The 17,037-nt window shown below is 38.5% G+C and overlaps 1 protein-coding gene across 1 annotated transcript in view; it reads right to left on the minus strand.

Moving 5' to 3' along the window:
• The window catches only part of LOC139712939 (methionine aminopeptidase 1D, mitochondrial-like), a 41,806-nt gene extending 25,945 nt beyond the window's left edge, over window positions 1–15,861 (minus strand). The window contains exons 1-6 of the mRNA XM_071624720.1: window positions 15,804–15,861; window positions 14,967–15,163; window positions 5,865–6,044; window positions 4,242–4,433; window positions 2,826–2,989; window positions 2,033–2,130 (exon numbers count right to left, since the gene is read on the minus strand). Of these exons, the coding sequence (XP_071480821.1) occupies window positions 2,033–2,130; window positions 2,826–2,989; window positions 4,242–4,433; window positions 5,865–6,044; window positions 14,967–15,158 (826 nt within the window). The 5' untranslated portion in view covers window positions 15,159–15,163; window positions 15,804–15,861. The remainder of the gene's footprint in view (window positions 1–2,032; window positions 2,131–2,825; window positions 2,990–4,241; window positions 4,434–5,864; window positions 6,045–14,966; window positions 15,164–15,803) is intronic.
• Between the last annotated feature and the right edge of the window lie 1,176 nt (window positions 15,862–17,037).

The following is a 17,037-nucleotide window of genomic DNA, read 5'->3' on the forward strand; positions in this document are numbered from 1 at the left end:
GCTGAGAAACATTCAACCAAGTTCCTAGGAGTAACCCTAGATAGCAATCTAACTTGGAATACTCATGTTCAGAATATTACAACAGCAATATCTAAAGCAACTGGTGTTTTAAGAAGAATAAAATATTTAATTAATGATCAAACTTTAATTATGTTATACAACACTTTATTTTTACCATATGTAATGTACTGTAATATTGTATGGGGCAACAGTAGCAAAACAAAATTGAACACAATTTTTCTTCTCCAGAAAAAGGCTCTTCGTATATGCACACATTCACATTTTTTGGCTCACACTGACCCCATATTTTATCGCCTAAAAACTTTGAAGGTCCATGATATACATTTATACCTAACTGCCATATTTATGTATAAACACACTCGAAATGCATTACCATTTTTTCATAATACCCTAGTAACCAATGACCATATTCACTCATACCCTACCCGTCGTTCCCATGATTTTCACTTAAGTAATCCGAAGCTTTTACTTGCTCAAAAGTCGATTAGACATCAAGGTCCGGATACATGGAACACTCTTCCTGAGGAGTTGAAACAGTGTGCCTCCTTGTTTTCATTTAAAGCAAACTTAAAGAAGTACATTTTATTACAGTATATTTCAAATATGAACTAAAAACAAATAAATTATATAAACCTGTAACTAATGTTGGTCTCCTGATAGCAACAGCGCATATCGTCCCCTCTTTCAGTAAACCAATTTCACTATTCTAAATTCCAGCCTATCTGCTATTGTGCACCCTCAAGCACCTGCACACACATTCACCACCACCACCATCACACACCAGAGTTTATTTTCCCCTGCTACCTTCGCAGCAGAATTTATATTGTTACGAATTTAGTACGTCCTTATCTTTTCCTCGGGCCGGCCATCTTTTCAAGCAATGCTTATAATGGCGGCCCTCTGCATAATCGTTTCTCAACTATAAATGTTATTCTTATCACTGCTGCATAGACATGCATACTGTATATTAAATTTCTTTCATATCGTTGTTTATGCAAGTCAAAAGACTGTGTTAAATTTACTTTACATATGTCCTACGTGTTCATGATTATGTACTTAGTATGTATCGTGGTTTATGCAAGTCAAACGACTTTGCGTTTAATTTACTTTGTATATTTCCTGCATTTTCATGATTATGTAACTTATGTATATTGATTTGCAGAAAATAAAGTATCTATCAAACAAAAACATCATTTAGTTCTCACAACTCTAAAATTCTACATATTCAAGGAAAGAAACATTTTACAAAGACATAAAAATGCATTACGTTTTGGGGTTATCCACCAAAGTGCACAAATAATCAAAGTATGCGTATCACATCGTCATGATTTAATACTCCATATGATAATTCAATGTATACACATATTATAGAAACCACAATCAGAATATCTAGCAAATAATGCAGTTACAAGCATGCATATTCATGGGACCCATTCTAAAAGATACATGCATATCTACACACAGATTTGATAATATCGCCAGTGTTTCGTGAGTGCAGTTTTAGAAATGAAGGACAGACATGAATTTAAACAGATTTGCACCATACCATGACAGCTGTTTCAAATGTCTAAAAAATTGAAAAGTATGGGAAACAGTTATATGCATTTCCTAAATATTCTCTTTTAAAGATATATTGTAAGTTTCGGAGGCCATAGATACTTTGAATCTATGCAAGTGAAAAGCTCTGTATTAACTTTGCTAACCTCAGCAAAAATCCAAATTAAATTCCAAAGAATTCTCTATATGCCCGTCCTCGTGACATAAGAGTTATACCTTGGTCTGTCACAAGATCAAGTTGGAAATCACTCTCAAAAGCTTCAGTATAATCAACCTCCAAAACTGGCCTATAATTAGATGGAATACATTCCTTTACTCTCCACATTACATGTGATTATTATTACCACAAACATGATGACGTAGATATCACCTATGTAACATATTCCTATTGGGCATATTGACTTTACCAGATAAAAACAAAAGTGTGAGGACAGATGAAGTAACAACTTCTTACCATAGTGCCAGATGTTGGGCTTGCAGTGGAAGAAGGTATTAATGCCATGTCCGACAAAGGAGGGACTGACATACAGATCTGCACGTTGTGCAATTTCTCTGTGAAAAATAAAACCAGATGACAGGTTTGAAAGTATTTGTTATGCAGAGGCTGTTTTGATGTATATGTGTATATCTCCTTGTCTGTTAAGTGAGGAGTTTGCAGGGATAAATTTGTAAATGTCACAGCAACATAATCATTCCTGGACTTAAAGGGATGGTATGGTTTTCATTGAGAGGGGATTCTACATTTTAACTTTTTGCAGGATAATTAGAAACCACTTAGGAAATATTAAGGAGCATACAACTTTATGAAGAATTCACAATTCATTTGATGAAACTGGTTTTGAAATGGCTGAGGTATCAAAAATCAAAGTAAAGCAATTAGGACCTCTTTGACTTTGGATTTCACAGCCATTTCAAAACCAATTTTCATCAAATAAACTTTGAATTTCTCTAAGAATTGTATGCCCTTTCATATTTCATAAGAGGTTTGTCATTATCTCACAAAAAAGTTGGAAATCTGGAGCCCCGTCTTGAAAAAAAAAAAAAAAAACTACACCATCTCTTTAAGCAAAACTTTCAAAATTCACATCTTTTGAACACATTGTCCGATTTTCCTTATACTCTCACCAAGCGTGTCACAAATCTTTCTGCATTCACAGACTCCACATAATTATTAGAGAAAACTTAGCCTTCAAACAGAGAGGAAATAAGGATAATATGAACGCATCGGAGTGCACAGCTAAACTTACGTGATGGTGTTACCAATATTGCTGATGGGGTATTCCGGACCACACACTTTGATGGCCTCATCCCTGCATATCCTTGCATATTTCACCAGATGCTTGCCAGCGTCATCAACATCACCGACGAGGTAGGTCTCCGAGAGATCAGCATGGAAACCATTTAGGTAGACCTACCAGAAGACAGGCAGATAATGTGTTGAATAAATGAGAGAAAGACAGGAGAGAGATGGGAGGCATAAGCCCCGGTCAGACTATGTGAAAAGTTACATGCAGTTTCATTTTCCAGTACAGTGCTCACCTGATCATCGGGAGAGTACTTTACTGGGAAGTGATGCAATAAATATCAATGTCACACACTTTACAAAGTTTTTTCATCGCTTCATTGGAACCATAAACTGTTTTATAGGGTCATATTTTGGCTGAGACACTTTCATCACCCACTAAGCAAATTTACAATTCAGCAACAATAACCTCTTCCCCTCCAAAGTTACCAGTGATACATTACATTTACTACAAATCTAGAATGACTGAATGCAAAGGACACACTTTGCTCTGACTTAACCCATTCTTTTCATGATTCTCAGAGAACCTTCAGGACCTCCAAAACCAGATTCTTTTTGTTCACCAACAAAGAACAGACAGGTTGATAATCCATATGTGCAAAAGCAGTCAAGTAAGGACATGTAGGAGACGATATCTCTCCCCTCCGCAGTCAACTGCATGTGCCATCCAAAAGTGGGAAATATCGATAAGATGTGAGATTATGAATAGTGAGTGCACTGCTGGGCTCACAAACTCTTTTGTTATTCACTAAAAGGGGTACTACCGGTATATTGTTTTGGCAAAAGTCAAAATCTAGTGAGCTCAGCCTCAATTTCTACATACATTGTACATCTTCATACAAGTTTTATAGCAAATTAAGCACATTTGGAAAAGGTAAATCTACAGTTTTGATACAGAAAAAGAACAGATATTGATAGAAGAAACTTAATCCTGTGATTAAAGTCATTTTTCCGGTCAGCATAAAACAAATAAACATTAATCTAGGCCATGAATGCACACATTCCTGTCTACATTTTGGGAACCTGGTATACCAGGATCCCATAAGGAACAAATCAACCTCAAGAAAAAAAAAAATTCAACAGATTTGCATATATGTAGTGGTTGAGGGTCATATGACTGTAACTTGCAAAAACATGTCTAACATGACAATTCCGTAACTTGTTCTTTGCCAAATCTGATTTAAATGAGATATTTTACGTCATATTTTGTTCCATTATATTATATTCCTTTGAATTAAGTCAAGCCTGGTGTAGAACTTCACTTCAGCTTCTCCATTTTCAGTTATATCTACATATTAGCCACAAGCCCCTCCCCCCCCCCCCCCAATAAAAAAAAAAAAATCCACTTTCAAGTACATACCGTAAAGTCCATATTGATGATGTCCCCATCTTCCAGTGGCCTGTCATCCGGGATACCGTGAACCATGACATTGTTGACAGACGTACAGACCGACTTGGGGAAGCAGTTGTAGTTGAGGGTGGAGGGGTAGGCCTTGTGATCAATGCACGCCTGGTGTATCACTTCATCCAGGTGATCTGTGGTGACTCCAACCTATGACAAATTACAGTAGAGGAACAGCAAAATACAAGTAATTTGACCCATTGAGGATGAGCTGATTTTGCGATAATGCATGTTACCCATAGACACCTGCCCAAGTACACTCAAGGCAAGCCTTCAACAGGTTAAATCACAGGTCAATTTTGGCAGTCCACAGCAGAGCTGACAATTGACATTGGATAATAAAGTAATCAATCAATCAATCAATCATTTCAATACACAATTTCAAGTGGGAAAAACAGACAGCTGTGAAAATCACAGCATATGTGCATGTGCAATATAACAGTCAAATTCTCTGAAAAGATATCAAGGGTATAGATTCATTGTACTAGTAAAGGGGGATGAAAATGAGATGTAAACAGTCTTTTTTTTTTTTTTTCAAGACGCAAGAGCCCCCACTATAACGTGCAGAGCTACTGTGAATTCCTGGCAAATCAGTCATCTTGCTTCAGGATAGCTAGTGTATTATCAACTGATACGAATAATGTCAGTTAAGCCTTAAAAATAGCACATCTCCCTTTTTTCCTCAACACAAATGTTTTGCTTTCAGTTTTCAGTCTTTCTGTTGGTCAATTACCCCCCCCCCCCCAAAAAAAAAAAAAAAAAAAAAAATAAGAAGAAACATACTGCAAGACAATAAAAAGACAGTCTATCGATTTGGCTTTGAGTGCTTTTACGTTTGTTGGATTTGCTTCAATGCAAGAGCAAGTTAAGGTAAAGTCAGGTTTGGATAGGAAGGAACACAGCTATAAGACAAACATCTTGTTGACAAATTTCTCACATTTATGTTTTCATCTACATTGTGTATAATTTTTTTTTAAAGTCATACACATCACAACTGAGAAACTAAAATCCTACTAAATTCTCTCAACTTATTGATGCATTTTATGGGTAATATTATACCTCCTGCATTCTGTAAACTCAAGTGATCTTTCATTATGCTAAAAAAGTGTAAATACCTGAGTTATGTTTAGTTCTTTTTATAATCGTTGTGTGACTGGCAGGAGGGCCTTAATATAATGTTAATGTTACCATGCTCGGGCCCTTCTGCCGGGCACACAACATATTATTATTTTCCTTATATAATCATCGTCCTGCAGTGACATCACAAACTGCTGCAGTCTCCTCGTCCAGCAATGGCAGCACCAAAACTTTTAATCACCTTATCTAATTTTTTTTCAAACTTCACTGATGTGTTCTACTAATATTGCTGCAATGACTCATTTCAGCATCATTCCCCTTTTAAAGTTTTGGTGAAGACAGATGACAACAGAACACAGTGGTCAAGCACTGACAAAACAAACAAACAAACAAAAAACAAGTACAGTGAATGCCATACTCATTTCCTCAGCACAATAATGGTATTGCATCAGGAACTCTTGACTGGTTTGATTCCAACCTTAACCTTTCTCACGTTCTGAGTACCTGAATTTCAGCTGCTGTGAGGTCCAGGAGTTTCCTAGCTAGCTGCCCTGCCTCCCTCATGCAGTCAATTGCCCCACGATCCAGGATGAAGACGTCTCTGGCTGGAGGTCTGTTGGGTATACCTGAGTGAGCATACTCTGGCATCTCTATTCCATCAGGGACAGTCTTCATGGGACTGACCTTTGAGGGGAACAAAGCTGAATTTTCGTGTTCTGACCACACTAACAACAAAAATTAACTAACCTAACTCTTTAGATTTTAACATGCATGCCTGATATCACATATCATTAGTGATGCACTAAATTGTGAGCATAATATAGTCTGGGGTCGGGCTAACTCGGCCCACGGGACAACTCGTCCCACCCGTCGAGGGTGGGCCGAGTTGTCCCACTCGTTGGTATCGATAGTGATCGTGAGCGCTCGTCTGTGTTTGAGTTTATTTCGTCTTTATGACGTCTTTTCTAACCGTAATATTTATGGAATTGTGCTCAGTGGTTTCTGTAAAGAATATTTGCCAACTTTTGGGGGATACAACGACGTAAAAATGAAATTTCAGACGTTTTTATCGCGGTTCGCGATCCCCATAGGTTCACGTTCATTTCGCGCGGTGGGCTAACTCGGCCCAGCTAAGTTTTGGCTGTTGTTTTGTCAGTAAATCTCCGTAAAACTGTCAATTTTATCATGTATGAAGGTGTATTCAGGGTTCCTTCCACTAATTTCATCTTCGAGGGAATTTAATTTTGCACATGTTTGGTGAAATGTTGGATATTTGTTCGCATGATTTCATCTTTGCCGTGTCCGCACCGCACTGGTCTCGCCACTGCAGCTCGCTCACACACACAGTGGCAGAGCTTAGCTGGCAGCGCCATGCCCACTCGGGGAGGCGCGGCGGAGGGGCGCGGCGGAGGGGCGCGGCGGAGGGGCGCGGCGGAGGGGCGCGGCGGAGGGGCGCGGCGGGGCGCTGCGCGTGGGGCGCGAGCGGCAGAGGGAGCAACCGGCCACTCCGTACCCGTATCCCCAGTAGAGAAGAAATCAAATTATGTAGCAGATCATTCGATGTGAACTACATGAAGGTCATTATATGCATTTGATTTTAACTGTTAAATGTTTTGTTGTTGCTGTTGGTGTTGCTGATTTTATGTATAGATCTGCGTTCTACTCAAAAGTTATTTCTGTCCAATAAATGTTACCTTTTTTCTTAATAAAAACAAACAAGCAAAAGTCAAAGGGGCGAGTCTGTTTTAATGGGCATTACCGTGGAAATTAATAAATTGTCAATATCCAGTGGTCAGTTATTTGACCTGTAGATATGGATGGTTTGGTTGAATGGTTGATATCATGAAACCGGTAATGAAATGTAGTGCTAGCTAGATTGGCCTTGTTTATGATTGTAGGGCCTACCTTTTGTGTGTACTTTCAAGAATAAAAAGGAATTGTTTTTGTTTCGATGACATTGCCATTTTTGCCATGGGAATCCTTACCCTAATTCAAGAGAAAAATCCTCTGCCACCTGTACCTGCACGATAATGGCCAACCGTCAAGTTCTTTTTCTTTTTTTGTAATTTTCTTTTTATATATGTACTGTATATACAGTGTATATCTCTCTCTCCCTCTACAGAGACTCCAACCCAAAGTACCTTCTGATCTGGAGATTCTCCCACCTGAAACCCCTAGCAAACGGGAGACTCCAACTTGATGTGTGCAAAGCGCGAAATTCCCAGGGTTCTAGATGCTTTCTGGTGCTATCTGAAAGGCTTATTTTTTCAACATACGATAGAAATATGTAAGAAATCCTTTCCAACGGGAGACAAAGAGCCAGGGCGGGAGAAATTAAATCTCAAACGGGAGAACGGGAGATTTTGCAAAAGTGGGTTTTCGGCGGGAGATCTCCCGTCAAGGAGTCTCTGCCTCTAGCTATGTTGTGTATACTGTGATGATCTATTGAACCAAACTTGGACTTCATATCTTACATCTTTTCCATGCCTTAGCCCTATTATATGTGTTAATCTTTTACATTTTTATTTATTTGTACAAAACAAGGCTGATTATAAAATTCTCAAATCCTTGCTTGTACTACACTCATACTGTTGAATTCATGCACATTTTTTTTTTTAAAACAAGCAGCAAAGATGAATAGCTTCTCAAATGGTCTTCCTTCTCAAGCACGGTACTCAAAGTGTTACATAATTTGCAGTCATGCAGGGTCACAAAAGAAACATTACAACATGCACTGGTAGGCATTGGTAAGGTCATGCATATAAGCTCTCATCTTCCTTCACAAAAGAATCTGTTGTTTTGTGGCCATTGCATCCTTTCGACTGTTGCCCTGCCTGCCCTTGATTACAATGTACCTGTACTGCTCTTTCCAAGCCTGCAAGATCACAGCAAATGTTGAATAATAATAATGTGAGCATGTAAAGTATGTTTTGTTTTGTCATTTTAACATCTATTACTTTATTATTTCCTCTCTATTTTTTTTTTCTTGAATAACAGAACATTCTCATTTGACTTGAAATAATACTTTCATTTTCAATTATCACATTACCAAGTATCATCTGTGTACAAAGCTTTCTTTCCACAACTGAATTGTAAAGTTCTGTATTTTTTTATGATTCTTCGTCTGGCTCTATAGATCGCCTACTGCCAATATTTCCGCTTCCTTTCCCCGTCTCTCTTTCACTCTTCCATCAACCCATTCTTTTCTTATGCGTGATCAATGTGTTTGTCAAGTGTCAAATGAGATTTGATTTGAAACACTGCATACTTCATGTGAATTGCACACCAGTATTTTTTTTTTTCCGAATTCATATTTACATAGAACAACTAGTGTGTGCATATGTACACTGATGTTCAATGTAGACAAAATTGATATCTTTAATAAAAAAAAAAGTCTCAAGTAGCGCTGTACTATGGATTAAAAAACATATGTGACAAAAACATTTTTTTTTTGGAGTCATCACACTTCATCATCAGTGAATAGTGTGCACTCATAAAATCTGAATTTAATTCCGCCACATTTTATAGTGTGTTATAACGGTAATACAACATTTGTTCCTGTGACCTTGTAACAATTGCTCTGGTGTATTATTTTCTCCAAGGACTTGGGATCAAGGTTAGGATTGTGATAGGAGTACGGTTAGAGTAATGCTCCTTTGTAGAATTTATGTTTAGTTTAGCATGCAGAATTTCAAGTGAACAATTGTTGCAGGAGCAAATGTCATGGAACCATTACGACACTGACTTCAGTCCTACTTCAGTTAATAGGCCTACTTCAGTTGATAGTTTGCTTTCTTCTAGATTTTCACCTCTTGACCTACCTGTAAAACATACAAGTAGTTTACCTGATAGTTGCCAATTGATGAACTCTGCCCCAGGTGAGGTGCATCGCAGGAAATGAGATTGTTGTACATATGTCAATCCAGATACACTTCATGAAATGTTGCATTATTGTAACACTCATTTCGGTGTCCAACATTATGCTCAGTCACTCCGCAAAACCAGACAATGTCCTCTCAAAACTGAATATTCACTATAGCTGTAGGGGTTGAAGAAAGCAGATCTGTTCTCGGTCAGTTCCTTTGGTAGACTCTTTCTTAATTCTACCCACTTACTTTTTCCAGGGTAGTTAATTTACATATTAAAATCATAAGATAGACAAATCAACCAAAACGAAAGGAGGAAAGTAGTTTCACCCGAGGACCGAAGGAACCGATGGAAAATAAAGGTAGGGCCTACAGGTGATCACAAGGTGAAGTTGAACATGAATGGAAACAGATCAAAAGAGTTTGAGGACGTAGGTGTGGAGGTGAGTGGAGAGAATTAGGTTGTGTGGAAAACTAAATGTGGATAATTCATTAGGGGTATGTCTGAAAAGTAAACTACAAATATGGAAAACTACACAAAACAACAACAACAAACCAAAGCTACACAAAAAATTAGTTTCTGGTCACATTAATGCTCTGACATTATTGTTAGGTGTTTTGTTGATCTTTTTTGTATTTATTGGTTTTCCACTGATTGCAATACAGTATAAGACAAATAACCATAAATCAAAATGATTACAAATAGTCAAAATAAGAATTACAGTAAAGATTAAAAAAAGAGCAGCTTACAAGATTGAGGCATGGCCACAGAGACTTATAACATATAAGGGACTGAAAGGATATCCAAAGCACACCAGAGACAGCCCCACAAACCAACAGGAACTTACTCCATAGGTACACAGTGTAGAAGCCAGATCCCATTTATTATGAAGTTGGAGGTACCGGGTACACATCAGTGTTTTGTTGATTTTTGCTCTATGAATTTGCACATGGATAGTATGTAAACATTAGTCCTGCATGCTTCAAGTCATAAACATAATTTACATAAACTTAACATATCTAAATTAACTAATAGGACCAATATCCAACATGTCAGAAGGATGCATATACCCTTCCATGTACCCGAAACAATTTACGCAAAAAACAATAAAACAAAACAAAACAAAACAAAACAAAAAATACATTGTGTATTATGTTCACCATGGGCCTAATTATTGGAATGAACTTCCCAATATGCTGCACCGCACCACCTTCTTTCAAACATACTCTTACAGTCTTAGGCTGCGTTCACATAGGAGTATACTATTCGGGTATACGGTGCTCGTTTTCGAGGGCACACAAATATAGCTTGAATCGAACGACAGGACTTCCTAACACCGGTTCACATAAGAGGGCACTATTCGAAAATGCCGAATAGCATAGAATAGTATAGTGGGAATCGTGCTTGTTCGATTTTCGAACAGCGTGTACCATTTCTCGTTTATGAAATGACGACGATTTTGGTCTCAATTTGCCCTTTAGCAAAAATAAGCATGTAGACTGACATTCTGATGCAGTTACTAGACATTTTTAATAAGATTGCTGGGATGGTTGTGTACGAGGAAGAAATCCGGATGGTGCAGGTGATGGTGTACATAGTCGACTTGACGGCGCATAGCGAATAGCGAATAGCGAATACCGTATACCGAATACTTCTATGTGAACGCAGCCTCTGCGTTCACATAGAAGTATTCGGTATTCGGTATTCGCTATTCGCTATTCGGGCACCGAGTACACCATCACCCGCACCGTCAACTCACCATCCCATGCAGTGAGGATTTCTTCCTCCTACATCCCAGCAAATCTTATTAACAATTTCTAAACTGCATCAGAATGTCAGTCTACATGCTTATTTTTGCTAAAGGGCAAATCCAGACCAAAAGTGTCATTATTTCATAAACGAGAGACGGTATACGCTGCAAGAAAATCTAACAAGCTCGATTCCCACTTTGCTATACTTTTCGCAGCTATTCGGTACTTTCGAATAGTGCCCTCCTATGTGAACCGGTGTGAGGAAATCCTATCGTTCGATTCAAGCTATTCGTGTGCCCTCTAAAAACGAGCCCGAATACCCGAATAGTATACTTCTACGTGAACGCAGCCTTAAAGCAACATCTCATTAGCAGCTACGGCACGAAAGTGCATACCGGGTACCTGGTAGTAAACTTGTTGCTTTTTTTCCTTGTCTATTCTTCTACTCCGGAGGGATCCTAACCAGGAATGCAGGTATTGATCAGCCTGCCTGTTACATTCCACAAGTCCTTCATTGTTGTACCTGATTTCAGAATTCTTGTACGTGGCAGCTTGCCGGTTACCATGGTCACACAGTCTGGTTCTAAGTAGGAGCCCTGCTGGAATGTGACTCCTGATGAGCTTATTCTCCATGTATAAGTTGCAGCTGAACAAACTTGCTGGTATGTATAGGCCCCATCATATTTCTAGTACCATAGCCCAATTCTAAACTCACCTTTGACTTCATGCTGAGACAGACTGCTGTACATTTTTATTTTGTCTGTACTATTTTCATGAGAAATATGGAAATACATGTAAATTGAAATTGAAATTGAGAGTAACAGGAATGGAAGAGACCAACTAAAATGTAAAAATCCAACTCACTATGACTACAAATGAAAATAAACTGGACGAAGGTGTCAACAAGCTGAGGTGAGAACTTATTTCTTCTTTTTCTATGTCACTGTCGAACATCCCAATGTAGAGGCCGACTGGACAAGGGAAGTTAAGTTCGGACTACCGAACTTAATATGGAATGTTAAACAAAAGAGTAGGTGTGGTGTGAAAGGGATGAACACATGAATGGGAAAGGAATGAGGGCGATAAAAAGTAACAGCATACTGGTCAATGAGAATGTGTGTCAACCTATGAACCTATACAATTACAAACTGAACAAAATATAATGATCTGAGATTGAAAAGAATGAAATAGCCAAGAAGCTCAACAAATTCAAGTTTGCTGTCTTACCGTGGGCCTACAGGCCATCGTAATACAATTTTAAGCGCAGGTAAGAAAAAATGTGAAATATTAGCAAATGCTAAGCTTTGTCGAAAGTTCTAGGTGTTACAAAAAAAAAAAAATCCCACTTTTGATCTTTAATGCAATGTAGTTCCAAAACTAGTACTACAGTACAATCTCAGAGCTTACCTGGTCATATTTTCCCCTACCAGGCCCTACTACTACTAGCAGTATCCATCCTGCACAAGTCTGCATGCAATTCAATACCACAGAGTTTACTGGTCTATCCTGCCAGAGAAGTAATACCTGGTACTTGGGTGTAAAAGAAAGAAAGAACATACATGTACTAATGTAAAATTAATTTCAGGGCCAATAGTATTCATTGTTAGTAGCAAGGTGCAGTCTATATGACAATTCAATGATAAAGTGATAAGTTAGGTTGCTACATAGATGTGCTTTGATCACAATGTAATTTACTATTGCTTTATCTGCTGCTTTCGTTACAAGGTTATATATTCCATTCATTTCAGTACCGGTATAACAGTATTTCTTCGAATTCATGAAATTCTTCAGTCGAGATGTTTTTTAATGCAAGTGATTGACAAATTGCCCTACATCGATGTCAATAATTATCTCTATAAATCATCATATTTACATAAACATTTATATCGATGTACGTGTAGGGCAATTTGTCAATCATTAGCAGTAACAACAGTATTTCTGTTAGCAATTATAGTACACTGAATAAATATCACTTTGACAACAGACTTCACCATAGTACTAGTAAATCATTTCAGACACAAAAAGGTGACATTTTCACATATTAAAACTCGTATTATTTCACAAATGTTACATATTCGTAAATTAAGGAGCAGTGTCCCAACATAGCGAATAGTGTCATCCGAGTCACGTGATAATTGCCAACAATACAGCATGCATCCAAATCGTTATTTTATGTGTGTGTTGTTGTTTTTTTATTCAGTATCAATCATTAATAATAATAATAACGTTGATGCTGGGGGATAGACAGAAAAACAGCAAAATGACAACTGCAAACTGCATGAGGTTGGAATACATATTATTGAGTCATCCTGGAAAAAAAAATATCAGAAAAAAATAAAAGACAAAAAAAAAATCAGAAAAAAAAAAGAGTCAAGCAACCCCCTATATGCCCAGCCTTTAGCAGAAACCTTGCCCTTTCACCTTGGCATTTGCTGGCGGTAGCACACCAGCTCAGCCCAATTCACGCAACGTTGCAGCAAAACACAGTTGAGTTGAAACAAGTTGCTCCCTCTCTAGCTCTCAGCTCAAAGTTCAAGACAATGGATAGGAAAATGCCAACTGACTACTGCATAGAATTTAGTACTCACGCGAGAAAATTGGGAAGTGCAGCAAATGACGCCTTTTTCTCCAATTTCAACCACCGCCCGTATCCGTAGCGACGTTTACGGAGTGGCTGGCTGCTCCCTCTGTGCCGTTCGCGCGGGTGCCCCGCGCCGCCCCGTGCCTCGCCGAGAGTGGGCATGGGCATGGCGCTGCTCAGCTCTGCCACAGTGATGTGTGAGCGAGCTGCTGGTGGCGAGACCGGTGCGGTGCGGATACGGCAAAGATGAAACCATGCGAACAAATATCCAACATTTCCCCAAACATGCGCAAAATTAAATTCCCTCGAAGATGAAATTAGTTGAAGGTACCCTGAACACACCTTTATACATGATAAAATTGATAGTTTTACGGAGATTTACTGACAAAACAACAGCTAAAACTTAGCTGGGCCGAGTTAGCCCACCGCGCGAAATGAACGTGAACCTATGGGGATCGCGAACCGCGATAAAAACGTCTGAAATTTCATTTTTACGTCGTTGTATCCCCCAAAAGTTGGCAAATATTCTTTACAGAAACCACTGAGCACATTTCCATAAAAGTGACGGTTAAAAAAGACGTCACAAAGACAAAATAACCTCAAACACAGACAAGCGCTCACGATCACTATCGATACCAACAGGTGGGACAACTCGGCCCACCCTCGACGGGTGGGACGAGTTGTCCCGTGGGCCGAGTTAGCCCGGATCCTATAGTCTGTATCCCTTGTTTGGTTATGATTGTTACAGAACTTGTTCCAAAACAGCAGCATTACTGTGCTTTTCTCCTCGTTTTTGTACCATTGGTAAAATCTCGCATGACGATTAAGCTTTGCAATAGAGAGAACATTACCAAGAAATACCTGGCACTGTGTTCTTTAGATATGAAGAAGAATGCAGTTCAATGTCTGAATTTACCATGCATTTCATCAACCTCGTACAACTGCAAAAACACTTTCTTCACCAAATAAAAGTTAGAACTCGCTAAAACATTCTCATGCGTCAAGAGAGGGTCCTACAAGTAAAAGCTTTTAGCATTTCAAACTGGTATTAACCCATTGAGGACAGTTTGATTTTGCTACAACATGCATTTTCCATAGACACCTACCCGAGTATACTCGGGACTCATCCTCAATGGGTTAAATATCTTGCCCTTGCTTGAGAATGAATTCAACACAATCCACAACAAATTCCTCTAGAGTTTCGGTAGTCCTCATATTGCATTGTCAGGAATTTATACAAAATATATGAAAGTGTGCATTTACAACCACCATCCGTTGAACTAAGCTATAAAGACACTGTCCAACGACCAAGAGATATGTCAGTTAGTCCCTCCAATTTCCTGAAGATATGGAAATATCTCAAACCTGCAAAGTGGGCATTTTGTAAGATATAAAGCAGATTATCACCTTTCCTGGCTTGACAACAGAATAATTCGTTGGAATAGCTGGCTCCTCTCCTTTCCTCCATTTCTGAAATATATTGAAGACGCCTCTTTGTTGGCACAGCTGGGCAGTTACTGCCTTCTTCAAACATCCTCTGCACAAAAGGCTGCTTGCACCCTTTCCGCCGAGCATAATAGCCAAGACAGGGTGTATCATGTGATCTGTGCAATGAAACAAATAAGGGAAAATTTGCCAAGTCTCTATCATGCCAAGTGTATCATGTGATCTGTGCAATGAAACAAATAAGGGAAAATTTGCCAAGTCTCTATCAACAAAACTTGACACTTTGTTTCCCTCATTTTTTTAGGTGAGACTAGAAGGACTTTGGTTTAGTTCATAAACACACACACACAATCAATCAATCAATTAATCAATGCGGGGGGGGGGGGTTGGGGTAAAGGAAAGCAAAAGGGGAGGAATGTCACTGAACTGGGGGGAGGCATTTAATTAAAAACTGACCCCGTCCCTGCTAGACACCAATGGAACTCGGGTAGCCCCAGACTCTATAAACTTTTCTAGGTCTACTATAGTCCGACTATTACATGTAATTACTAATTATAACCACTAATATCAAAGTCTACTGACGAGTGACAGGCACAACAACACCTCCTTTCACACACAAACACAATTTCGTACATATGGGACTAATGTTAGGATAAATGTCGTCTCGGAAAAACGGCCTGATCAGATCAATATTCTCAATCGGTGAAAACTCTGTCAGTCATCTGCCTCCTGTGTTCATTTTACCCTCACTAAAACACCTGATGGGTTGAAAATATTGCACACACTACAAATACAGACCTTGATATGATCCAGGATCATGGACGTATCACCATTCGTTTCCCTTCGCGACTGGGCTCATGCAGATCGTGGGCGGCGCAATTTGTGGAATCGGATTCGGCCGGATCAAGTACACACCAAAGAGCGTAGAAGTGCTGGTACACACAGACTGTCGGCTGCTGTGATGTTGTTGCTGGCGATGAGTCGACGAGTTAATTCAGTTCAATTCAATTCAATTCAATTCAATTCAATTCAATTCAATTCAATTCAATTCAATTCAATTCAATTCAATTCAATTCAATTCAATTCAATTCAATTCAATTCAATTCAATTCAATTCAATTCAATTCAATTCAATTCAATTCAATTCAATTCAATTCAATTCAATTCAATTCAATCCGATCCTTTAATCCAGTTCAATTCAATTCAATTCAATTCAGTTCAATTTAATTTACATGTAATTTAATTTAATTTAATCAAAGTAAATTCAATTCAATTCAATTCTATTCAATTCTATTCAATTCTATTCAATTCAATTCAATTCAGATAGGCTTACATATTTGCCAATATCAAAGCAATCACAAAATAGGCCTACATGGATACATTTCAGTAAATTTACATGGAACATGATAACTATACAGTATATATACTGTATCAGATAAGGAGGGCATGTCCGGAGAAGTTACAGAAACAGGTAGTTTTGTGTAGGGATTCTAACAGTGTAAATATTAAATTCATAAAACTACAATTTATGCACACTTTGAACCTTGAAGAAGTATATGGACCTAATAAGCCAGTTCGTAGTTCCACTTTGCGCATGAGCAGAAACAAGGTCATTCGGACCAACATGCATAATGGTTTTTAAATTCACTGGGACAAGCATCTGTAATGTAATGATTATTCATGAGATATTTATAAATGCTGCTTGCCAGCACATCCACCTGACAGCTAAAGTGGTATTTGGCAATATCAATAGAAAGAGATTGTCAATACATTCAATGCAAAATAATGAAATGGATGCTTTCCCAAGTGTAAATTGACGGATCGTTCTGCTCATCTGGTCTACGCAACTCTATTCTTTGTTTGAACAAGATTGTGAATCCCATAAATTGTTATGTAAAGCTTATGCATTATGTCGCTCTAAAACGAGTTAAGTGCCCCTAACCGACTGAGAAAAGAGAAAGGTCATTCGTACCAATGCGCCCATGAGCAAACTCCGAACTAGCTTATTCCTGTTGCAGCTTTTCATAGGAAGC

This window comes from Diadema antillarum, unplaced genomic scaffold (assembly GCF_040938485.1).
Source record: "Diadema antillarum isolate AM-2024a unplaced genomic scaffold, OU_Dant_1.0 seq00001878_RagTag, whole genome shotgun sequence".
NCBI classification, from domain to species: domain Eukaryota; kingdom Metazoa; phylum Echinodermata; class Echinoidea; order Diadematoida; family Diadematidae; genus Diadema; species Diadema antillarum.